General features: G+C 39.6%; 1 protein-coding gene across 5 annotated transcripts in view; it reads left to right on the top strand.

Annotated features, from left to right (window-relative positions):
• vezt (vezatin, adherens junctions transmembrane protein) overlaps positions 1-24,616 on the top strand; it is a 70,463-nt gene extending 45,847 nt beyond the window's left edge. For all 5 annotated transcript variants that reach the window (XM_020527301.2, XM_048610203.1, XM_048610204.1 and 2 more), the window contains 8 exons: positions 1,220-1,504; positions 2,452-2,598; positions 4,811-4,958; positions 6,902-7,233; positions 7,622-7,815; positions 15,647-15,747; positions 18,400-18,607; positions 20,246-24,616. In XM_020527301.2, coding sequence (XP_020382890.1) covers positions 1,220-1,504; positions 2,452-2,598; positions 4,811-4,958; positions 6,902-7,233; positions 7,622-7,815; positions 15,647-15,747; positions 18,400-18,607; positions 20,246-20,778 — 1,948 coding nt within the window. In that variant the 3' untranslated portion in view covers positions 20,779-24,616. The remainder of the gene's footprint in view (positions 1-1,219; positions 1,505-2,451; positions 2,599-4,810; positions 4,959-6,901; positions 7,234-7,621; positions 7,816-15,646; positions 15,748-18,399; positions 18,608-20,245) is intronic.
• The last annotated feature ends 1,059 nt before the right edge of the window (positions 24,617-25,675 follow it).

Here is a 25,675-nt window from a genome sequence, read left to right as displayed (position 1 = left end):
ATCATTTATATAAATGACAAAAATCAGTGTACCCAGTACTGATCCTTGTGGCACACTGCTGGTCACAGGCCTCCAGTCTGAAAAACAACCCTCTCCCACCACACTCTGTCTCCAACCTTGAAGCCAATTTGTGTCCGAAAGGCTAGCTGTACCAGATTCCATGTGATCTAACCTTGCTAAACCAGTCTACCATAAGGAACCTTGTCACATGCCTTGCTAAAGTCCATATAGACAACATCCACCATTCTGCCTTCATCAATCTTCTTTGTCACTTCTTCAAAAAAAACTCAATCAAGTTAGTGAGACACGATTTCCCACACACATAACCATCTTTACTATCCCTAATCAATCCTTGCCTTTCCAAATACATGTAAATCCTGTCCCTCAGAATCCCCACTATTGATGTCAGGCTCACCAGTCTATAGTTTTTTGGCTTTTCCTTAACACCTGCCTTGAGTTGGTTCACCACATTAAGGTGCTGTCTAGTTGCAAGTTGTTATTGATATTGTCTGAGTAGAACTATTACATGGACAAATGATCATTAAAGGACTAACATCCCAAGGAGGGATCCATATCCTCAGGAGAGATTGCAGAGAGAAACGTGATGGGGGGAGAAAAATAATCCAGTCTTCTAGTGGTGGAAATGCAGGCGAGTTACTAGTGGGTCAAAATTGGTGACTGTTTTAGAATATTTATTTTATTCATATTTGTTCATGGGATGTGGCTGTTGCTGGCTAGCCCAGCATTTATTACCCATCCCAAACTGCCATTCAGAAGGTGGTAGTGATCTGCCCTCTTGAACCACTGCAGTCTTTGGGATTTTTAAAAAAATTCACTCATGGGACATGGGCATCATTTATTACTCAGCGCTAATCATCCAGAGGGCAGTTTAGAGTCAGTCACATTACTGTAGGTCTGGTGTCATGGGTTGGCCAGACCAGGGAAACACAGCAGATTTCCTTTCCAAAAAGGACATTAGAAAACGAGGTGGATTTTTATAATAATCGACAGTGATTACATGGGAGTCATTTAGACTAACTTTTTATCCAGGGTTTTTTTTATTGAATTCAAATCCTTGTCCCCAGAGCATTAGTCTGGGGCTCTGAATTAATACTCCTGTGAATTTACCACTACTCTGTTCAATTTTATTGTTTTATTTTCCAGAAATATTTGAGGAAACTTCCAGGGTACTAAATTTGTGTCTCTTCTTGCATATTAGGGATGTTTCAGTATTGGCTATCCTTGCTAGTGCCTTGGTCATGACCTCAGACCGCTGTGATACTTTCCCTTGGGGCTTTGTAGGAATGGGCCTGTGTGGCCTCGGTCTTTGTATGGTTTTCAGGAGCTTCAGTTTATGGAGAACAGCCAAACTCCAGCGATCCATGAGAAAATGCAACAAAAGTTTGGAAGATATAGTGATGAACAGCCACACTTTCACCAGTCTTGTGCGAAAATCCATTAGACAAATTCAAGAGACAGAAGTCATTTCAAGAGGATTCACATTGTGAGTCATTTTTTACAAATGTTGCTTTATATTTCATTACGTACTGAAGTTATTTTATTTATCATTTTGTTCTATTAAAGTTCCTCAGTCTATTGAAAGTAGTGACATTTTGTTAGTTCAAAATATTGTAATTATAAACATATGGGGCAGCAACAATACTTTACAGAGCATGTAGGTATAGATAAATATCACCATAGAGAAGATTTTTAATTGATTAATCAGCCTGCATACATTGTGAGGTCTGGAGAAGAGCTTTAAATCATATTGCCAAGAGAAAAAGAAGATTACAATTGCAACAAATTATTAAGATAAACTATACACAGATTTCTGAATATTGCCTGTTAAGCATCTTGATTGGGTTCTTGCCACAAGCTGAAACAGTATCCTGTAATAAACCTCAAGCAATCTAATGTCTTTGTATAACTGAGTGAGATAGCCTGCAAGCTTGGGGACTTTGTGTGAAGTTATTGGCATGAAATTGTCTGATTAAATCAATAGAGAAAAAGAAACACATTATTTGAAGCCTTATGTTAAAATATTAAAACATCTTTCCTCACCATTTTATTTAATATTTGACGTCATGCTTTGCCTACCTTGAATAACAACTTAAACATTTACTTTTTTCATAGACCTTCACTGATTTGCTAATCTTAGCTATGTTTAGAATTAAATCTCATTTTTCTGCACTTATACCACCAGGTTTAATTCAAATGGTGTAAATGTGCTTTAGGAGCTACAAAACCTAATCCTTATGTACTAAAATTTTTCTTAAGAACTTTGACAATGAGTTTCTATGATGAATTACATATGGAGTTTGATGTGTTTTTTTTTTGCTGCAGTTATTGGTTCATTGTATGTTCATGAAATGAATCCAAGCAAAATTTTAATCGTAACCAGCTTTGCAGAGAGATCTATGCAGTATTTAGAGCTAACTGTTTGTTTTCTAGAGTGACTGCTGCATGTCCTGCCAGTAAGCTGGGGAACTCCTGGCAACAGCAAGGTCAGCAGCTAACTGGCCTTCGGAAGGCAGTGTACAGATCAGTGAGATCCGCCTATCGAGCTTCTCGAGTGGCTACCTGCCAGATGCTGAAGTCATATCCTTTTTGTTTTGAATGTCCTCAGAACCAGGTCACCAAGTAATTCTGTTTCCAAATTGCATTGATAAATTTAAAGCATAGATACAAGATTATGTCATTTAGCTCCTTGAGACTGCACTGTGGCCAATTAAATCATTGAACTGTGCCTTAACTGCATACGTCTGCCTTGGCTCCATGTCCAGTTATACAATCATCTAGGAAAAATCTATCAATCTCAGATTTAAGATTCTTAATTGAACCAGCAGCTATTGTTTTTTGGGGGAAGAAATGTTTTGTAACTGTTCTTTTGAATCGCCTGGTTCTGATTTTTAACTTCTAATCCCCTTGAGCTAGATTCCTATACAAAACAAAGAGATTTTTTCCTCTGTTTAATCTATTATTTAACATCAAATCCAAAAAGCCTTAGTTAAATCACCCTTGACCATCAATATTTTGGGAGGTGCAAGTTTATTTTCTGTCATCTCTCCTTGTAATCTACCCCTGAGAAAACTGAGTACATCTGTATCTTAGAACTATATTTTTAAATTTAATTTTGTGGGATCTGGGCGTGGCTGACTGGCCAACATTTCTTGCCCTTCTCTAATTGCCCTTGAGAAGATAGCAGTGAACAACCTTCTTGAACTGATGCAGTCCACCTGCTGTGGATTGACCCACAGTCCCATTAGGGAGGGAATTCCAGGATTTTGACCCAGCGACAGTGAAGTATCTTGATCAATAAGATTCATTGCACGCAGTGTATTTTTGAATTATTAATTATTGGGAATGTGGGTGTCACGGGCAAGGCCACATTTATTGACTATCCTCCTCACCTTAACGATGATGGGATGAAAGGGAAACTCTCTCTTTGAACCACTGCAGTCCTTTAACTATTAGCCACATGCTGTGAAGATTCTCAAATCCAATGACATCTCATATAAAAGTCAACACATACATGGTTAATCCCAATCCAATTCCTGTTGTCAGACTTTAAACTCAATTCCCACAATGATGTTAAATTGGCAGTGCCAGAATTTTGACACTATAACTATGTCGTTCAGAATGACACTTAAGATTGTTAGCACCAAGAGTTGCAGTGTGGTGACCTTAAAGATTGTAGGGAAGTAAAAATCTAATAAGAATTGAAATGGAATTTACCATCTGTGTCTAACATTTTATATTTGGCATCTTTGACTGGAATAAAGATTATGCTGAAACTGACCCAGATATCTTGTTACTGCTGGTGGTTATTCCAAATGTAGTGCATTGTTGCAAAAGTTTCTTATTAGCCCTTAACTTGTCTGGAGGACCTCAAGGATGTGACAGAAACTTCAGAATATTAGAATTGTCTTATTTAACTATATAAAACCATGATCAAATAGTTCAATGTTAATAAAATTCAATATTCTGCCTTGGCAGAGTTCATAATGAAGAGTTTTTAAGGTTGTTTCTGATGTTTCAGTGTCCATATTTTCATTGGTTTTGTATACATATTTGTGTTTCAGTTTTTGAATATCCTAAAGTCAGCTGTTCAGCTCCAGGTTTTCCTAAAAATTTATGTGGGTGATGTTAAACCACAACTATTACAAAAATGAAATTGAGGCCATGATCAGATGTGCCATGATCTGTGCAAACGGGTTGTAGGAGCTGAATAGCCTATTCCTGCTCCTCGTTCTTGTGCTCTTTGTCTTAAGGTTAAAAGACTGCCAAAGGAAATCGGTTTCTAAGAAATCAAGTCTTTTAAATCGACGTATTCCTCCAGTTTCATTAGCCTACTACAAATTATAGAAGAGTGACAAAAGCAAGTATTTTCCTGTTTTATAAGTGATATTTTACTCCATGTACACAACCTTAAAAAAAAATTGCAAATCGCTATTTTGTTTAAAACCTTGTACTGAGATTTACTAATTATGCCTTAACTCTATTCTCTTTAATTTAGACCCATGCACGTTTAAAAAACAAAATGTTTGTACGGAGTTTAGTTTCAGTTGTCAGTTAATTTCACTTTCTATCGTAATCCAATTGTCTAAATCATGCAGTATTTTGATTTTTTTCTGATAATATTTTTAACTTTTGTTCCAAAGAACATGCTGTGCATAAATTGATCTAAGTAGGCCAAGTCAGAATATTTTGCTTTGATTTGTTTATTTACTCTGATAAGACATGAATCTGGCTCACAGAACAGTTTGTAGGCTGACAATGACTTGTTATAATGCCTTAATTATTATTAAACCTACCCTCTGAACTCTGAAATTGATAATGTGACCAATTACCTCTCTGCAATCCCATATAACGAGCTTGGCATGGGACTCGACAAGGAGCTGATATCTGATGACGAGGCCCAGGAGCTGACGGATTGTTACAGCCTCAAGGCCTTAAAGGTATGAAGCATTACAATGTAAGGTGGAGAAGACATGTTATACTTAACAAAAGTAAAACACTTATATATTAATGTTTATTAAGTTCACTACAACATGAATTTTATGGGAATTTAGATAACCACATGAAGGAACAATGAATCAGTTGAAGTCAGACAGGATGTATCTCAAGTGGAGCACATTCACCAGAAAAGACCCAATGGGCCACATGGCCTATACGGCCTCTCTTTGTGCTCTAAAGGCAATGCAGTGTGTAGTAGAAATGTCTTCCAATCAAAGGTTCCTTCAAACAGATTAACCTTAATGGAGAATTGGCTATTTTATCTCCAGAGTAAAAGCATCTTTAATATCACAGATATGACTTTTATCAATGGTATTTTCTTTCAACAGTGACGATACCTATGGCTTTAAGAGGTGTATTGTGTCCTGGTCTTTCCTTATGCAAAGAGGTTAAAACAGAGGTGCAGAATAGTTGTTCCAAGCCAATAAAGTGGACAATTTGTGAGGCTGCGGGTTTTCTTAAAGTTAGAACAATAGAAGCGGCTGAAGAGATGGGGTCAAGCTCCCACAGAACCAGGACTTTAGTTTAACTTTCATTAGCTGTTATGATTTGGAAGCTGCTATACATCTATCTGTGCTACAGCAAAATGCTTCAGTTCTCTGAGTTTTCTCTTGATGTTCTTTCCTCCTGGACTAGAGAATTGCATGTGAGATAACCTATTTTACTGAGTTTACCTTTGCAACGGTGTGTTTCTGTGATGTTACTATATTAGAATAGTTGCTGTTAAGTTAAATAATCTATTATTCTGTTAAGAATTACAGTAGAGTTGTTATTCCAATTCTTGTTTGTTTTGTTTAACTGTATGGTAAGAATAAAGTGTGTTTTGCTTCAGGCCCTGGTAGCCTGACCATCAAATTACATCCGGAACACAATGCCTTAAATGTGCCTTTAAAAACATGAAAAAGTTGGAGTCTGGCCATCTTAAAATATTTTGAGGGCATTTGGCCTCGTCCATAACACCATTGGCACTGTTTTCAGTGGCACTGTGTTGATTGCTTATCCTGTTGTGCTGCCAACTAGTTACTTCAGCACTTAGAATCATCGAATCCCAACAGTGTGGAACCATGCCATTCAGCCCATCGAGTCGCACCAACCCTCCAAAGAGCATTCCACCCAGACACCCCCAATCCCCACAACACTGCATTTTCCATGGCCAATCTACCTAACCTACACATCCCTGGACACTATAGGCATTTTAGCATGGGCAATCCACCTTACCTGCATATCTTTGGACTACTTTTCATCTACTCATTTATAAGTGCCTGGACTCATTGATGCAGCAAGCTGGAATTCCCAGCAGCCTGTGCTCTGAAATTGCAATACCTGGGTTTGTCCCTCCAAGCTTTCCTGGTGTCAACAATGAAAGAAGCCAAGTAATTGGGTCAAGTAATTAACCCATAGGAAGAGAGAATCAGAAGACAGCACATGTGCCCACACTTCTATCACCTTCAGAGAGGAAAGCAAGGGAAAAAACACTACAACATCTCACAAATATAATACAAGACGGGAAGCAATAGTGTAATTTCTGATGAACCCATTCTGTAATGATCCTACATGTGTGCAGTTGCTGAATTATAATTGTTTCAAATGGAATAAATTTGACACATTTGTTTACATTGTTCATATAAGTTTCAAACACGTAGTTCAGGACCTAGCTGTGCCTGGAAGCAATGGGGTAGATAAAAATTCTTCACTTTAGGGTAACTGTTCTTTACAGTGGCAATTATGGGACTTCACCTTTTAAAATGATTATCACTGTAATGTTGCTTGAATGACTTCAGCAAAATAATTCAGATATACAGTCCACTAAATAATGTCTGTATTAATTTTGGTGGATCTTTCCATGTTTAATAATAGTCTGAAGTTTAACTCATTCTGCATACAGGTACTGTTTCAGCTTTGGGTGGGTCAAAGCTCCGAGTTCTTCAGACGCCTGGCTTTCCTACTATCTCCTGTCCAGGCTGCACCCAAGTCCCATGTTACTGCAGAGCACTTGGCGCACCATGTCGTTGCAGAAGTAACCCAGAATATATCTCATATCCTTACAAATTGCCTTGAAGAGTTGAAACGCAGCTATGACTTCCACAGATACTGGCAGGTACAGCACCAATCTAATTTAAAAGCATCAAACAAGACCAAACAACAATCAAGGGAGCTGAAGAATCTTTATGCTGTGGTTCGTAGTTTGCAACTCCACCTTAAAGCACTACTAAATGAGTAAGTTCATGCATTTAACAGAAATACTGTGTTGTGTCAATATTACATGGTATCATTGTCTGCTTGTAAATCTGTGTTGATTAACTTGATGCAGTATTCTACGATAATACATCCTCCAATATTCTATAATAATGGAACCTCAGAATCCATTGTTTGGATCAAAACTTAGTCTATCTGAAAATGTTTTAAGCTTTCTGCAATTTGTTCAGTTTGTATTTGTTAGTATTCTGAAGAATTCAAAATAAGGAAAAAAAACTCTGCATGTAAATCATAGTACCTTTTACGCTCATAACTTAATTGCTACAATTATTGTCTTATTGTCTTATGAGCTGTTTTGGGTTTGTAAATGTGTAACAAAATGCATTCATAATGCCTTCCTGATACACAGGGTTATTTCTTTAGAGGATTATCTGGAAAAGCTCCACGAATCCCAGGAACAGCATAAACTGACACAGGAAGTGTATCATGATCTGCATCAGAAACTTAAATCAATTCAACCACATATGGGGGCGAGCATAAATTGTTGGGATGAGACAAGTAATCAGGTGGATAAACTAGTTCACAAGTCTCTGGACCGTAAAGGTAATAGTATAAAAATAAGAAGCACTCCAGACTGCAAGGATGGCTATGCATTTAATGTATGTAGAATAAGGCATAACTCTCTGCTATTTTTTGTCCTACTCTTGGTCACTTCCTGCCTAAAATACTCCACCCCTCTCCGGTCTAAAAAAGCCTTCTCAAAGGCCAACTCTTCAAGCAAATTATAATTACAATCTTGATTTATCCCTTCCTGGTTCGCTGTACATTTTATTCTGCCTATTTGTTCATGCTTTTTATTTAGACTTTTTTTTTGTTAAAGGCACTTACAAAAAATGAGGATTGTTACTGAAATGCATTGTTGCTGCATGCATTGAGACAAAGCAGGAAGCTAATGTTTAGAATTAGTAACTTACAATTTTTTTAAGCCATTGACAATATTCTATAGTAGAATGTGTGTAATGAGTTTGCCAAGTTAATAGGTATGAATAATGGTCTTCCAAATGACTGTGGTTGAAATCCTATTCAATCTGCTTGACAGTTAGTTTAAAACTACAACACTAGCTGTGTGTGAGTTCAGCATGTGTCATCATCCCTGGTTGTCTGTAAACAACAGAACTAACATCATTCCACTTCAGCTACTGACAATTGTTTCCGTGCCAGTAAAGTGCAGCTCTAACGTTGTATTTTTGTGAACTAAAAGACAGTTCAGTTGCAAATGACTTCAGTATTCAGCAAGAACAGTCTGCAAAGTGACAGTCTGCAAAAGAAAGTTCTACATTCAAAGTTAAATACTGTCCTTACCCGCACCTTGTGTCAGGGCATCACTTAATGCCACTGCCTTGTCTATCTGAGTTCCCTTCTCCCTATTGTAAAAATTGCTTTTTACTTTTAATGAGAAAATAGCTTGTAAGATTGGAATTGAGGCCTTTCTAAGTTTCTTCTTTAAAAAGTCAAATTATCTGTTGAAAAATGTCACCCCACTGCCAATAAACCTGTTCTCTCCTTGCTGTTCTGAAATCCTTCTCGTTCATTATTCATATGCCATTAATGGAGGTTCACAGGAGAATCATAGGTGTTATGTGGAGCCAACTTGCTTTGGATCCCATGGGCTCTTAGTTGCATCCTCTCAGTATTCTCCTGTTTTGAGAGTTTGACAGCGTCGACAGTTTTCTGTCTCTTCCCAACTTCAGAGATGTTGATGCACTATTTTGGATTCAGTTTGCCAGCTTGGATCCCATGTTGGGCCTTGTCAAAGGCCCTACTGAAGTTCATGTAACCATATCAACTGCACTACCCTCATCAAATATTTAGTTACCTTCTCAAAAAACTCAATTAAATTAGTCAGATAGGATCTCCCTTTAACAAATCCGTGCTGCTATCCCTGATCAATCCCTGTCTTTCCAAGTGTTGATTACTTCTGTCCCTCAGAATTTTTTTCCAGTAATTTCACTACCACTGACGTCAGACTGGTCTGTAATTATCTAGCCTATCACTGCTGCCCTTCTTGAACAAAGGGGCTACATTAGCTGTCATCCAGACATCTGGTACTTCACCTGTGGCCAGCAAAATAGTAAATATCTCTGCCAGGGCTCCAGCAATCTCCTCTCTTATCCCCCGCATAGCAGCCTAGGATACATCTCATCAGGGCTTGGGAATTTATTCAGCTTTATGCCAACTGAAACGTGTAATTCCTCTTCATTATTCTTAACACGCTCTAGAACCTCACCATCACAACTGAAATCCTTGGCTACAATGACTTTCTCCTTTGTGAATACAGATGAGAAATGTTGTTTTAATGTCCTCACCCACATCCTCTTGCTCCATGTACAGATTCCCCCTTTGATCTCTAATAGGCTCTACTCTCTCCCTGATAATCCACTTCTTTATAAAATCTAGTTCTAAAATGTCTTGGGTTTTTCCTTACTCTTATTTGCCAGAGATATTCTGTGGACCCTGTTTAGCTTCCTCACTGCTTTTATAAACAACTCCCTGTGCACCCTGTATTTTTGTAGGGCCTCTCTTTTTAATGTGATCCTTTTTCTTCATCAAACTCTCAGTATCCCTTGACACCTAGAGGTCCTTGGATTTCCTGCCCTTGCCCTTCAATCTTAGAGGAACAAGATGGCCCTGAATTCTCACTCTATTACTTTTAAAAGACTCCCATTCCAAATATAGACTTAACTGCAAGTAGCAGCTCCCAGTCTGTGTTTGCCAGGTCCTGTCTAATGATATTGAAATTGGCCTTCCCCTGTTCAGGTACTTAACTTCACACTATCCTAATCCCTTTCTATAATGACTTTGAAACTTGGAGTTATGATCACTACCCCCAAAATGCTCTCCCACTGAAATTTAAATCACTTGGCTGGCTTTATTCCCTAGGATTAGGTCTAGCAGTGCTTCATCTCTAGGAAGGTTATCTACGTACTGGCACAAAAATCCTAGATGCACTTTAAATATTCCAACCATCTAATCCTTTCACACAATGGTAATCCCAGTTAATATTAGCAAAGTTGAAATCTACTACCACTATAACCCTATTCCCCTCGCATCTTTTCAGTTATTTGCCTCCATATCTGTTCTCCATCTTCCTCTGATTGTTGGGTGGCCTGTAGTATAATTTCAGAATTTAGAAAAGAACAACCATAATCTAATTTAATGGTGATGCATGGTCTTGAGGGGCAATAAGGTCTCCTGTTCCTCTCTCTGCCTTTGCATTTCTTGCTAGTACCTGTTTTATTCATGTGTCTTTCACCTTCCTTTATTAATGTGTGGGTCAGAACAGATTCATGACATAGAATTCTTTCATCTTTCGTCAACTTTATAAAAGGCAGAAGTTGAAATAGCCAAGGTATTCTATTCCCATTCGCATTGGGAAACAACCCAAAACAGGCCATCCTTAAATGGCTTGGGTCAATGTAATACAGGTGATGCTCTGTAACTGGAGCCAATTCAAAGAAATGTGGATTCTGCTCAGTGTAGATTGGCTGCCGGAGTCAGTTTTGTCAACTTCTGGGTCTTAAACCTGAAAACCCCTAGTCTAAACAGTCTAAACCAGTTTTCATTCCTAAGATGGAGGAGGAGGAGGGCTTCTGATCCAGAGCTTGTCTTCTCTGACCTCTTTTCTTACTACTTTTCTTGATTTATTCTTTCTTTTTTCCTTCAGTTTGTTTTAGTTTTTCTTCTCTCTACTTACTTCCTATAGGAAGTTCAGTTGTGGAGGCAGCAGCTTGGGGCTTTGGTGGTTGGCCGTGAGGTGGCTGGTGTGCCTGGGCAGAGCTCTGGCAGTCAGCAACATCATGGCATCTTTGCGGTCCAAAGCATGACTCCGATGGGAGTGCGGGAACAGGCAGCCTGGCGCGGCAGAGGGGGGCAAGGTTTAACCCGAAGCTGGGGGTCTCAAGCCCTTGTGACGAGTGCACACTCAGCATGGCCAGGCGCTTATGGACTGTGGTGTTGACTTTTTGTTTTTCCACTTTTTAGTAAGAAGGACTGTAATATTTAACTTTTTAACTTTAATTTCCTTACCTTTCTGCTTTGTATCTTAAGATTTTGTACCTAGGTACCTTTATACCTAAGATGGACCCAAAGGTGGTGCCCTGTAAACTTTTCACGGTAGTTATGTGAGTACATGTGACAATAAACCCAATTTAATAACTCAATTCAAACATGGCACTTCTGTGGAATAGCGAGAAACAAAAACAATTCCGTAGTCCGAGTAGAAATTCTGTACTGACTCTCAGAATGAACATGGGAAAAAAGCAGATTACATCTAGTGGGAGAGCCTGAAAAAGATTCTCATTCACAAAGAAATGCTGGCAAGGGAAGTCTTTAAAAAGAATTCTCCTCAAGCAAGCCTCCGCTTAGTTTAGGGTAATGCATGTGGTGATTCTTTTGTTTATCTTGCTTCAATTGATGCACACATGACAAAATGGTGAATTGTTTTTTTGAAAATTGTGTGGAAGAGTGTTTGTTTATCGAGGAGCATGAAATAAAAGAAAGTATTTTTGGGTTGTGAGTGTTGCTGGCAAGGTCAGCATTCAAAGTTTCTTTGCCTTCATGAATCACCACAGTCTGAATGGTTTTACTCAACTGAGTAGCTTGCTATATTGCTTCAGAATCAAGTTATTAGTCAGCGACTCAATTGTAACTAATATAATGACCCTAAAAGTTCCCCTGGCCCTTTCAACCATTACAGTCAAAATAGACTTTAAATAATTTCAATGTTTTCACTACCACTGTGTCTGGGAGTTCATTACACATGTTGATCACTCCGAAGTACTTCCCAATCTATTTAATTCTGCTAATACTAAATTGGTCTTCTACTATTAGGAATCTCTGATTTGGCTCTTATAATTTTAAAGTAACTTTGGGTGGATTTATCTCATAAACAATCCCACCAAACTGTTAGGGTGTGGAGGTGCCGGCGTTGAACTGGAGTGGACAAAGTCAGAAGTCACATGACACCAGATTCTAGCCCAACAGGTTTATTTGAAATCACACAAGCTTTCAGAGCGCAGCCCCTTTGTCAAGTGCAATGAGAGAGCAGAGCACACAGACCCAGAAGTTATGGGCAGAGACATCAAGGGCAGAGAGATCAAAAGATCAGACAACTGGTGTGAGTGGAGTGTCAGATGATAAGTCTCTGCAAGTGACCCGGAGTGTTAAAGTGTCAACAGCTGAATAACCAGCGAAAAAGATGACCTATAATCCGATTAAGTGAGGCAGAGAGATAATTACAAAAAATTAAAATAAAGTGGTGCTGGAGACAAACTCAATGACTGGAATCGCATGTTGAATTCAAAACTGTACAAACTAGTTAAGGTAGCGAGATCATAACAATTTATCAAGGTGATGCTGTCAAAACCAGAAAGTAAGGAAGATTTTACAGATACAGAACAATATTGTGGTGTCACCTGTAGTGCAACATGAGCCCAAGATCACGGTTGAGGCTGTCTTCATGGGTATGAAACTTGACTATCAGTCTCTGCTCGGCGATTCTGCATTATTGTGTATCACAATGTCTGCCTTGGAGGACGCTTAACCAAAGATTGGATCCTGAATGCCCTTGACCGCTGAAGTGTTCCCTGACTGGGAGGGAACATTTCTATCTGACTATTGTTGTGAGTAGTCCATTCATCCGTTGTTGTAGCATCTTGGTTTTGCCAATATACCATGCCTCGGGGCATCCTTGCCTGCAGCGTATGAGATAGAGAGCATTTGCTGAGTCACATGAGTATATGCTGTGTACATAGTGGGTGATGTTCCCGTGTGTGATGGTTGCATCCATGTTGATGATCTAACACGTCTTGCAGAGGTTGCCATGGCAGGATTATGTCGTGGTGTGGTCGATGTTATCCTGAAGGCTGGGAAGTTTGCTTCGAACAACGGTCTGTTTAAGGTTTGGCAGTTGTTCGAAGGCAAGAAGTGGAGGAGTAGGGAGGATCTTGGCCAGATGCTCATCATTATCGATGTTCTTTGCAGCCTTCAACATGACATGGCGTAGTTTCTCTGCTCTGGGGAAGTACTGGATGACGAAGTGTACTCTATCGGTCATATGCTGTGTCCATCTTCTGATGAGGTCGTTACGGTTTTTTTGTAATTAACTCTCTGCCTCGCTTAATCGAATAATAGATCATCCCTTCATTCGTTATTCAGCTGTTGACATTTTACTCACCGACTAACGCTCCTGGTCACCTGCAGCGACTTATCATCTGACATTCCACTCACACAAGTTGTACAATCTTTTGACCTCCCTGCCCTTGATCTCTCTGCCTATAAACTCCGGGTCTGTGTGCTCTGCTCTCACTGCACCTGACAAAGGGGTTGTGCTCCAAAAGCTTGTGTGATTTAAATAAACCTGTTGGTCTATAACCTGGTGTTGAGTGACTTCTGAAACTGTTAGGGGACAGATGAGTTGGGAAAGGACTATTTAAACCCCATAATTGATTTATCACTTTGATACCTTAAAATAATTGTAATTATTTTGAATGACTTATTTGCTCATTGAGGTAGGAGAAGTCAATGGTGAATTAAGCACCACTTTAACATTTGAAAATCAGTTTCTAGCTTCTGGTGCTGGTGGTCAGGTTAGTTTGTTCCTCAGTGGTTTTGACATGGTGTCTCAACTTCAGGCACAGAAGGCAACCTCATCAGCAACAATGAGATGTTTCCATGCATATTCCTGCATTATATCTGCTTGAGGCTAATGGCAAATATCCTCACATACTTTTGACCTAAGCCTGTCAGGAACTGAGTTGAGGCTGTTCCAAGTCCACATAAAATCTTTAACAGTTTTTAAGAGAGAGAAGACTTTCATCCCAGAAGTCTGGGCTGGATTGAACTTTGTTCTCTGGAGGTGAAAGGGCACAGTTTTCCCCAGACATTCCTTATTTAAGTCTCTTGAGGAAATGAGCAATGAGGAATACTGTACAAAGGAAGCTGTAAGAAAGATAAGTACCCGGTCTGTGCTGAAAGATAATGGACAATTAGAAGTGTTGTTTGAGATTTATTGTCTGGAGCAGCAGTGATATTCATGTGATGCACTCAAATAATTAGACAGCCTGCTTTATTTGGCTTTGTCTTCTGCTTTAAATTGGCCATTGCATTCTGGATTCTGTCTGGCAATATGACAGACAAGTGAGTGTCAGCAGCTGTAGTTACAATATGTATAAAGTATAATTTTATTTTCAGGAGTATTTGAGATATAGAATGGTCAAAACTTGATCAGTTTTGTCTGTTTGCAGTGTTAATACTGGGTGTTACATTGAGTAGATATGACCTAACAGTGTAAATACACCTCAAAATGCTCAGCTAAATCATGTGCTCGTCAGGATGACTAGAGATACTGACCTTGCCAGCAGTGGCCACCTCTGCGGTTTTTAAAAATTACAGAACCAGAGTGCTTCCAAAATGCTAAATGAGATCTTTACCAACAAAGTGTGTTTTTGTTTTATTTTTTCAATCCAATAACAGCAGGAGCAGTGTAGTATAAATTAAAGTTTACATTTCCTCTGCAGACGCTCTAATCTGTGTTTCATTCTTAGTCCATTTTTGGTGGCCACAAAAAGCAAACTGAACTTGAAACCAGTTCAGTGATGCCTGTCTCGCTGCACAGTACAGTCTTTGTTCTCAGAATTACATTTTCTCAGCTACATACAGTCAATTTACTAAAAGCAATGACCTTACGGGACGGCACAGCGGCACGGTGGCTCAGTGGTTAGCACTGCTGTCTCACAGCACCAGGGACCCAGGTTTGATTCCACCCTTGGGTGACTGTCCATGTGGAGTTTGCATGTTTTCCCTGTGTCTGCATGGGTTTCCTCCGGGTGCTTTGGTTTCCTCCCACAGTCCAAAGACGTGCAGGCTACGTGGATTGGCCATGCTAAATTGCCCATAGTGTTCAGGAATGTGTAGATTAGGTGGGTTATGGGGGATAGGTCTGGGTGGGATGCTCTGAGGGTCGGTGTGGACTTGTTGGGCCACATTACCTGTTTCCATACTGTAGGGTTTCTACGAAATCTATGAAAAATATAATTTATATGGGAAACTGTGAAAGTAGAATTCCAAAATATTTGTTTGCCTTCAGTATGGAATCAAGTTAGATTTCTGCAGTTTTTCATAGCCATCATGGTGTTAGTAATCACCAGCATTTTGTAGATGCAGTTTCATTAAGCAGTGCTGCTTATGCAGGCCTTATTGAACTTTTCTTCCTGGTCTAATTTTACTGTTTCAGAAATAAGGTCACTGGAAATCATATAATCTGAAATGTAACCTGCTACCATTTTGTAGTCACTTCTAAACCATGTCTTCTACAGATATGGGTGGTATAGAACACTTACACACCATTTTTCCACTGCCTTTTTTGGTGTTTTAGGCAGACCTATGGTACAGGACAAAAATTTGCCTCCAATCTGGAAACAGTCAGCAAAGTCTGTTGTACAGATCGAAGATCAGGATCCAGTCCCTGATGAACAGGTAAGAACATGTATGCACCATACAACAAGATATCTTTTTCCTAAGAAGGCATCTTGAGATTTTCTTGAGTTATCTGACTGTATGACTATGAATGGGTTTTTTGTTATGAGGAGTTTTACTTTAGTTTCCAGGTGCTCTTACATTTTCATGAATTTATTTATTAGGTGATACAGTCGTGTAGTAATAATCCACCTTGTGGTTGACATATGGGGTCTTTGGAAGAATGCAAAAGTACAATTTAAATTATCCTCAATAATTGTCAACCCTCCATTAAACTTAAAGCCACCCAGACAAGGAAAGTATTAATTTTCTAAATACCTCAGTATTCAAAAGAGAACAGGCATCAGTTAACAGCAGATGTGTTTTTTTCCAAAATAAATGACCCATTTTTGTACACAAAAGCCATCACCCTAAACACCTTCTCAGACTGTTGGGATCATAGGTCATGTGTTTCCAAAGCATATGCATAAAGCTGGAGCATTTAACATCATCCATTTGTATTAAGCTTTGCATCCTTAAACTGGAGATTCCTCAATCTTGTACAAGAAATTCATTACCTCAATTATTTTAGGGTTTTTTTCGGCTCCCAGTTAGGTGAGTGTTTCTTTGTTGACAGGTTTAAAACTGTTCTGTCTCCTTTGCAGCTCCCCTTATCACTCCTTATATTTCGTTTGCAGTCTTCCCCTCCCACTTTTCTCCTTCCTCTCCTTCCCAATCCCCTTTCCCCTCCCCATTTCCTCTGTCCCATTCCCTTTTCCCCTCTGCCATCACTCATTTTGTCAATTTTACTCCTGGAGATACCTTTTCTCCCATTGGTTACCCTCTCACTGAAAATTCCCAGATGTTTGATGGCCTTCGGAGAAGAAGAGCCAGCTGCTGCCAGAAAACTTTGAGCCCAGGTATGCACAGACTCATTTCCTGAAGAGTAAGTGCCTACACCACTGAAGTCGTTGCATTGAAAGTGTGGTTAAAACTCTATTTACGTCCCACATTGTGTGAACTAATGGCACAGAGCCAGAGGGCCTGCATGAAAATTCCTATCCAAAGTTTATAATTATGAATTTTGCTTCAAATGTTAATTGATTCATATCTACCTCTCAGCTGCATCTAAAAGTGACATCTGATAGCTTTACAAAAACAACTTTCAATTAAAAGCCTTTAAACAGTAGGATTAATTTCTTATTGACCAACTTGACAGAAAATATACATCTTGTATTCCTTGTACCTCTAGTACTAATATATAGAATATCCTGACGTGAATGTATTTATTTTTAACAGGATCCAACTTGAAGGTGAAGCAGATAGCAAGACACAGAACTTTGCCTTAATAGTTTATTAACAATCTCTCAGTCTTCCGACAGCACATTCGTAGCTGTCTCCCCTTTATATTCCTATGAAAAGTCAATTAAAATAAGATTTTCCCAGTGTTGATTGCAGTTTTTACAATTCCAATTAGCCAATAATTAATTCTGTAGCCATGTGAGTAATGTCATAAATGATGAGAAATGTAGTTAAAAGCACTTAGCGATACTTGGGGAGACCCAGTGGATTTGCAAACTATTGCCTTAACCACTTGGGTATATGTGTGTAATACATATTTTGTGTATATATATATTTTTCAACCTGTTTAGACATATCTCAAAGACTGTCACATCCTGAGACGGAATCTGATTTTATGGATCTTCTGGGCCAGATAGGTCTTTACAACAGTTATCAACAATGACTTCATTGGTCACCTTTACTGAGACCAGATGTTCTTTTAAATAAACCTGTTCAGACATGTTTTGATGTGTCTTGAACCCAGACCCTCTGACCCAGAAGTAGGGACACTATCACAGTATCACAAATGTCTATCTCTTCTCCGTGTATAAACAGATATTTTTAATAAAGCTGTTCAGAATTGTTATTACACATCTCTGGAGCAGGTGGGATGTGAACCCAAGCCTTCTGGCCCAGAGGTAGTGGCACTTTCACTGTACCACAAGAGCCCTGAAAGCACATGATCAACTAACATGTACAACTTGTTTGTCCTTTTACCTTAACTATTTGACACAAATCTCTATTATCTGTTCACTGAATTCATTAGAGATTAATATTTATTTAATCTTTGCTGCTAGTTCACACTGGGGCACTCACAGCATTCAGGATCCCTTGCTAGGTGGCAGTCCTTCATTAGCATTCCCCTACTGTGGGAATACAAATAAGCTGACAGATGTATCAGCATGGAGAGCATGTGCAGTTTATTTTAAACTCTTGCCCAGTTCTTGGAGCTTCTTTTTAAAACAGGTGAATGGAAAGTATGTGCAAAGCTGTTTGTTTAAAACAAGCCAGAGGACTCTGAGGCAAGCAGACCAGCAATGCTACTTCACCTTCACATATTTGAGAGTGGAGGCTGGCAGTAAATTCGCAATCGACAGCCCACGCTCAGAAAATTTCAGAGTAGACTAAACCTACGCTCTTGTGTATGCCAAATCCTATAAATGTACAAATTTGCATTTGCAAGCTGGAGCCAAATTTCTACACATCAGCTCGGCTTGTGCAACTAGAACATTTATTTATTTTTTCTAAACTCTGGCAAGTCTGTTTGATCTTCATGTTTAAATCTGCCAGTTGGTCATACTCTGTTTCTCTCTATCTCTCTTTTGACTCCAGGAACTTGAGGCTTATGTAGAAGAATCTGATTTGGATGGAGATTTCGGAGGGGGCTTGCTGAACTACTTGTCACAAGAGGAACGAGAGAAGGAGAGGCGAGAGAGGGAGGAATCCAGGAGAATGCTTCAGGAGCTGAAAAGTGTGTTGGGGTTCAAGGCCTCTGAGCTGGAGAGGCAAAAGTGGAAACAGCTACTTTTCAATGACCATGGTGAGCAATAACACTTCCTCATGTTGGATTATTTATGGGTTACACAAAATGCTGACATAGTTGTTGTTGTCACTCTTTATTCTTGCATGGGATGTGCATGTTGCTGACATGTTCAGCATTTGCGGTAACAGGGTGTAGAGCTGGATGAACACAGCAGGCCAAGCAGCATCATAGGAGCAGGAAGGCTGACGTTTCGGGCCTAGACCCTTCATCCAGCATTTGTTGTCCATTCCTTACTGCCCTTGAACTGCTTGTCTTGCTATTTCAGAGAGAAGTTAAGAGTCAACCATATTGTGGCTGTGGGTCTGGATTCACATGTAGGCCAGAAGGAATAGGAATTGGCAGAGTTCCTTCCCTAAAAGCATTGGTGAACCAGATGGGTTTTTGACACATGGTGGCTGTCATGGTCACCATCACTGAGATGAGCTTTCAATTCCCAGATTTGTTAACTGAATTTAAATTCTACCGGCTATCGTAGTGAGATTTAAAGCAGTGTCCCCAGGTGCCCTGAGAAGGTGGTGGTGAGACTATTTCACCAACTACAATCCTTGAGATAGTTCTTCCACAAACAACACCCTGGGAACAAGACAAATGTCTTTTTTTTTTAGTAGAGAAATCTAAATTTGAAGCAGTGAACATTATGACAAAAAAGTAGGTTAGGAGAAATGGACAGGGAATTGAAATAACTCCATGAGGCCAAAATCCAGTCACCAATCACCGTTTATTTACACATGGAGAGTCCTTGACACTGATCCAGCTTCCCTCATATCCAGCTCCCAAAGTGAACAGGATGTCACCCTCCTGTTGTTACCTGTCAGCCAGGGCTCCCTGATTGGACCAGATTAACATTTCAAATCAGGGAAAGTCATATTCTGTGAGGTCCACCTGGCTGACCTTGTTACAATCACTACTGGAATAGAACTAATTTAGTGGCTCTTTCAAAAAGCCAGCACAACTGGATGGGCCCACTTGTTTTCTTCTTGTTCTGTGTGATTCTAACACAATTATAAATAATAATGATTAGCATTGATACAGTTGTTTTCACTTGCTGTTCAGTGATGTTAGTTATAGGACACCAGGGAGAACTCCTCCAATCATCCTCAAATAACGTTGTAGAATTGTTTATGTGCACCTGAGAGGGCATACTGTTGTTTCATTGGAAAGACAGCATATTAGACAATGCAGCCATCTCTTGGTACCCCACTGAAGTTTTAACCTGGAGGGGCACTTAACTGTCTGAAGTGGGACTTGAAACCTTGTCCACCTAATCTCAAAAGTGAGAGTGCTTCCTACTGAGCCACAGCTGATATGATTTCATTTCGGCAATGAAGGAGGCCAAACTGGAAGATAAATTGTTTCACTGGCTCTAAATTCTATTATTGGGCATCTAATTTCATTGCTACTGTGGGGTCCCACTCTTTTCTATGGCTGTCATAGCTGTGGCTAAAATAAAGTGAGAGTTGCAGTGTGAGTAATTAAATATAGAAAAGGGATGTGATGGATGAATAGGACAGCTACATTTTGCAGCATTAATGCTATAAAATGATCAGTAAGGGATCTTTATAAAGAATTAATGCGTTAAAAATAGCAATGCAAGAATGTAACTAACCCTGTCACGCTTCAAAACTTCTTTCATAGCTGCACTGAAAACTATTTCATCTGCGGACCTAACGCAGCTGGAGGGAGTCCCACTGGAATGTCAGGAGGCAGATGCAAATGTACAAGGTCATAAGGTTTGTGATGACTGCTCCCAAGGGGTAGACGCCAATCAACTAGACAGCTTGACGGATAGCAAAGAATGTTGGAGATCAACAGGTCCAGACTGCACTGATGTACATCTGGCTAGTAGGAAAGGCGCTGATCTGAGTGACATTCTCCAAACGGGTACTGTAAATGGATGCTTGGCTTGCTGCTCAGAGACTACAGACAGTTCCATACAAAAGCAAGAAAATTCACAGCCAGCTGCATCTGAGCAGCTGCAGACAACTGTTCAACAGGGACTTGCTGAAAGACATGGGCCAGTCGCCCTCCACTTTACCTCAGCTCTAGCCGCACAGGTCGCTGCTCAGTCTCACAGCTTTGCTCATTTATCAGAACAGACGTTTGGGGATGAGGAGGAGGAAGATGAGGATACAAGTACAGACGTTGAATGCGTAAATTCTGGACCTTAGTAAATACAGAGTGAATGGACCATGCTAAGCTTTATTAAATACTCAAAAGCAGGTCAGAGCAGTGATGCAGAAAGTACTCAGTGTAACAGAAGTAGTGAATAATTTTGTTTAGCAAAGTGCGTATTTTGTACTTTGCTTTGTGAAATTTCATTGTAAACAAAGGGACATAATGAGAATTCTCTGTGGTGAATGAAATACTTGGACGCTACTGAACCTTGAAACAATCTATTCAGTAGCCATTTGCATTGATTCCTCTGACTACGTTACTGTGTTCCTACCTTTCGTGAAGGATTTGTTTGATAGATTCTAAGGAAATGAGTTAGAAACCCTTTCGACCTATGCATGAACTTCTTAGGGAACAGGCGCAATACTCTGTGCAATCCCACTGGTACGGAATGCACCTTACCTCTATGCATCTAGTATCCGATGACGTACTAAGTGAAAACATTGTAGTGTAAAAACAGCTAAGTAGCTGAGGCCCACACTGATCCAAAGGTAATGAATTCACCTCCCACCGCTGTTTGAAAGTTTGAATTTCATTTTTAAAGTCCCTGAAGATGCATTGAAATCTGATTGCAATAAAAGTGATGATGAAGCTGTTGGATTGCTGTGCCTGCTGAAGTATCTTGGCAAGCCAGTCAGTTATGTTTGTGAATTTGGGGCAGGCAAACAATGCTGATCTTCCTGGTGAACAATTCAGGAATGAATTGAGGTGATTATGTTCCAACAACAAGATTACACCTGCAAACAGTATGAGCTGGGATTTTTTTTTTTAAATTAACTTTTCAAACATAAGTAGAAAGTGGTTTGACCTCCAGCAGCACCTGTCTACATCACTGATTAAAGTCACAAAGTATTTCAGCAACTTCCTTCAGCTGTTCACAAGTTACCAGCAAGCTGCAAAAAATGAAGTATCGTGCTCACTATTACTCAGTGAGGGTATATGTAATTTCAGTCCCCACTCAACACTGCCCAAAAAACTGAACATCATCATTATTCGGCAAACATGAGGCAATGCAGTTTTATGGGCACTCAGTTGTTATAGCCTCAGAACCTGAGGGAAGGTGATCTCATTATCTGTTCTTCTAGTACTTTGATAAAGCTCTGAAAACATTGGACCCTTATTACTGTACAGCCATCCTCAATTTGAGAGGTTCCATACACATCGTTTAATCACTGTCTATGACTTTAACTGTCATTATTTTCAAAGAATACAGTTAGAGCTAGCTCATCCATGGGCTTTCTTTTCTATATAAATAGATTTTTTTTGTAGCCATTGCTTGGCATTGAAAGAACCATTCTGTTTTTTCTTTCTTTAGATTTGCTTTTCTCAAAACAGGTCAAGTTTTTTCCAACCATTCTTTTGACTGACCAAGAACTCAGTAATGGATTAATACAAAGAGGGCTTATGTGTAGATTGCTGTGGTTGTTGGAGGCCATTCATTTCAGCCTTGGGATATCTCTGCAGGAGTTTCTCAAGGTAGTATCCTCGGCCCAAGCATCTTTGGCTGCTTCGTCAAAGACCTATCCTCCATCGTAAGGTTGGAAGTAGACCAGTTCATTGATTGCACAATGATCAGTACCATTTTCAACTCCTCAAATTCTGAAGCTGTTTGGGTCTACATCAAGTCCTAAACTGACAAATGGCAATTAGTATTCTTGCCACAGAGGTGCCAGGCAACAACCATCTCCCTTGATCTCCAATGAATCCTCCTGAGGGTTACCATTGACCAGAATCTGAACTGTCCCAGCCATATATTGTCATTAAGGACAGGACTGAGGCTGAGAATTCTGTGGCTCACTGCTGTCTACCCAGGAATGTCAAACCTTCCACAAGGTACAAGTCAGGAGTTTGATGGAATACCCTCCACTTGCCTGGATGACACCATCCAGGCCAAAGCAACCCACTTGATTGACTCCACATCCACCACCTTCAACATTCAGCCCCTACAGCACCAATGCACAATGATAGCATTGTGTATCATTTACTACAGCAACTCACATAGCTGCCTTCAACAACATTTTTCAAACTGTTCCTTCAATGTCATTGGGTGAAAGGTCTGGAGTTACCTTCCTAACAAGGGTAAAGTCACCATAATCCTACTAGACCATAGCACTGCGCTCTCATTAGAGAGAGGCAACTGGCAGTAGTTTAACCTGAGGGTCACCACACCTTGGGCAAGCGAAGAAGAGTCGTGGTAACTGCCACAGAAATTGAACCCACATTGTTAGCATCAATCTGCATTGCAAACCAGGTGGATTCTCACAATTCAGGGAACAGCTTATAACCACCTTCTCAGGGTCATATAATCAAAAATGGAGTAACTGAACATCTCAGATTTTCAGTTCACTGGGGACAGCCAGCATGCATTCATAACCAGTAGGTCATGCCTGATAAACCTCAATGAAATTTTTGAAGAGGTGACTAGGGTAGTGGACAGGACAATGTCTATGAATGTTGTGTATATGGACTTCCAGAAGGTATTTGTTCAAGTCCCATGTGCAACAGTGTTAACTAAGGTAGAAGCCTATTGAATTGAGGGAAAATTATTGAAATGGTTGAGAAATTGGTTGGGTGGCGGGTGACAGACAGTAGAGATAATGGGTAGCTAATCAAATTGGTACAATGACCAGTGGTGTCCCATAAGGATCTGTGTTAGGGCCTCGATGATTTATTTATGACTTGGATAATGGCATAGAAAGTCATGTATACAAATTTTCTGATGATACAATGTTAGGCAGAATTGTAGACGGTTTAGATAAAAGCATAAACTTATAAAGGGAAATTGACAGACTAAGTGAATAGGAAAAATTGTGGCAGATGGAGTTCAATGCAAACAAGTGTGAAGTAATCCATTTCAAACTGAGACGTGATAGATCAGGCTACTTTCTAGATGGTGTGAAGTTAAATACAGTGGATGGCCAAAGAGACATGGGGGTTCAGGTGCATAAGTTTTTTTTTTTAAACTGTCACGAACCGGTGCAGGAAATAATCAAGAAAGTTAATGGGATGTTGGCCTTTATATCTGGAGGGCTGGAGTACAAGAATGCATATGGTATGCTGCAGCTATTCAAAACCCTGGTTAGATGCCATTTGGAATAATGTGAGCAGATTTGGGCACCACACTGTAGGAAGGATATACTGACCTTGGAGGGAGTACAAAAATGATATCTGGATTTAAGGGGATAAGTTATGAGGAGAGATTATATAAATTTGGTCTACTTTCTCTACAATTTAGAAGGTTATGGGGTGATCCGACCGAAGTCCTCAAGATATTAAACTGCAAAAGACAGGCTAGATAAAGATAAACTATTTCCACTGGTTGGGGATTCTAGAACAAGGGAGCATAGCCCGAGAATTGGGGCCAGACGATTCAGGAGAGATGTTAGGAAGCACGTCTACACACAAAGGGTAGAAGTTTGGAACTTACTTCCACAAATGGCAATGGATGCTGGATCAGTTGTTAATTTTAAAACCAAGCTGGATTGTATTTTTTTAAGTGAAGATATATGAATTTAGGCTATATACCAGCTGTGATCTCCTTGAATGTTGCAACAGGCTGGAGGGGCTGTATGACCTACTCTTGTACCAATGTTCCTATATGGGCAGGCAACAAATCTTGAATTTGTCATTGACACTCAGAACACTGGAAGAAATACAAAAATTCTTTTTCTAAACTAAGTTTTAAAAAATGTTTTGACTTGCTTTCCCACTTAGCAGGTGAAGAAGAAAAGTGTAAGTTATTTCAGAACCAGTGATTTTGGTGTCCTATGTGGATTGTGCTACTTTTACTATGTGCTATGAAATAAAATAGTGCAAGGGATTTCAGGATATTCATTCTTGCACTACCATTTTTTTAGTCTAATCTATTAAGAAATTTGCTCACATAATACAAAAGAATCAACTTGCAATATAAAATCATATACAGGAATATTTTTAGTGAGTAAAATATTTTTGATTGTAGGGGCAATATGTTTCTGTTTGTTCAGAAAAGACTGGGTACCATTTGTATCTAATATTTCTGTGGGTGTCATTTTAAAATTTACCTATTCAGAGTAAATCAGTTAATGATTTAAATTGGCATATGTAGGAATTTTACGCAGATCTGATCACTATTGTATTATAAATATTTCATGAACACACTTCAGTCCTTAAGAGCTTGGAAGCTCATAGATCCCATTACAACTAACTGAAATTGAATGATAGTGCTGTCTAATTTTCATAGATTTTCCAACATCAGGCCAACTGCATTGTGTGGTGTGATGTGGAACTGAATAACACTGAGTAGAACAAAAACAAGTTGCTGGAAAAGATCAGCAAGTCTGGCAGCATCCGTGAAGAAAAAAATCAGAGTTAACGTTTCGGGTCCGATGATCCTTCCTCAGAACCCCTTCGGGTCACCGGACCCGAAACGTTAACTCTGATTTTAAACTGCTCTGATGTTAAACTGAGGCGCCATCTGCCCCTTCACAAAAATGCAAAGTATCACAGTTGTTACAACACATTTTGCCTGCACCAATTCTATTACCTTGTGCCACTCTTCTGCCTTTTCCCCATATCCTTGCACGCTATTTCAAACCAAATTATCATCCAGTGCCCTTTGAATGCTTCATTTGAACCTGCTTCAACCACGGTGAGACATCAGGTTACCAAACTGTAGGTATCAAGGTTTACTGCTTCAGCATTGTGAAAGCAGGGTCTCTGTCCCCACTATTGCACTATTGTAATGTCAACAATACTGGATTGGTTGGCTGTGGTCTTGAAGTTAACTCTGCAAATGCAGAAGCAATGTATGTTCAGCTTGAAATAATCAGCCTAGTCCCTGGCACAACATAAGACAGGTTTGAAAATTTTCCACTTTTGATGATACAGCTCCTAAAATAGGCTCCAGTTTGA

Source organism: Rhincodon typus, chromosome 22 (assembly GCF_021869965.1).
Source record: "Rhincodon typus isolate 14 chromosome 22, sRhiTyp1.1, whole genome shotgun sequence".
In the NCBI taxonomy this organism is placed as follows: domain Eukaryota; kingdom Metazoa; phylum Chordata; class Chondrichthyes; order Orectolobiformes; family Rhincodontidae; genus Rhincodon; species Rhincodon typus.
The sequence above is the reverse complement of the archived record's forward strand: the minus strand, read 5'-3'. Positions and strand labels throughout refer to the sequence as shown.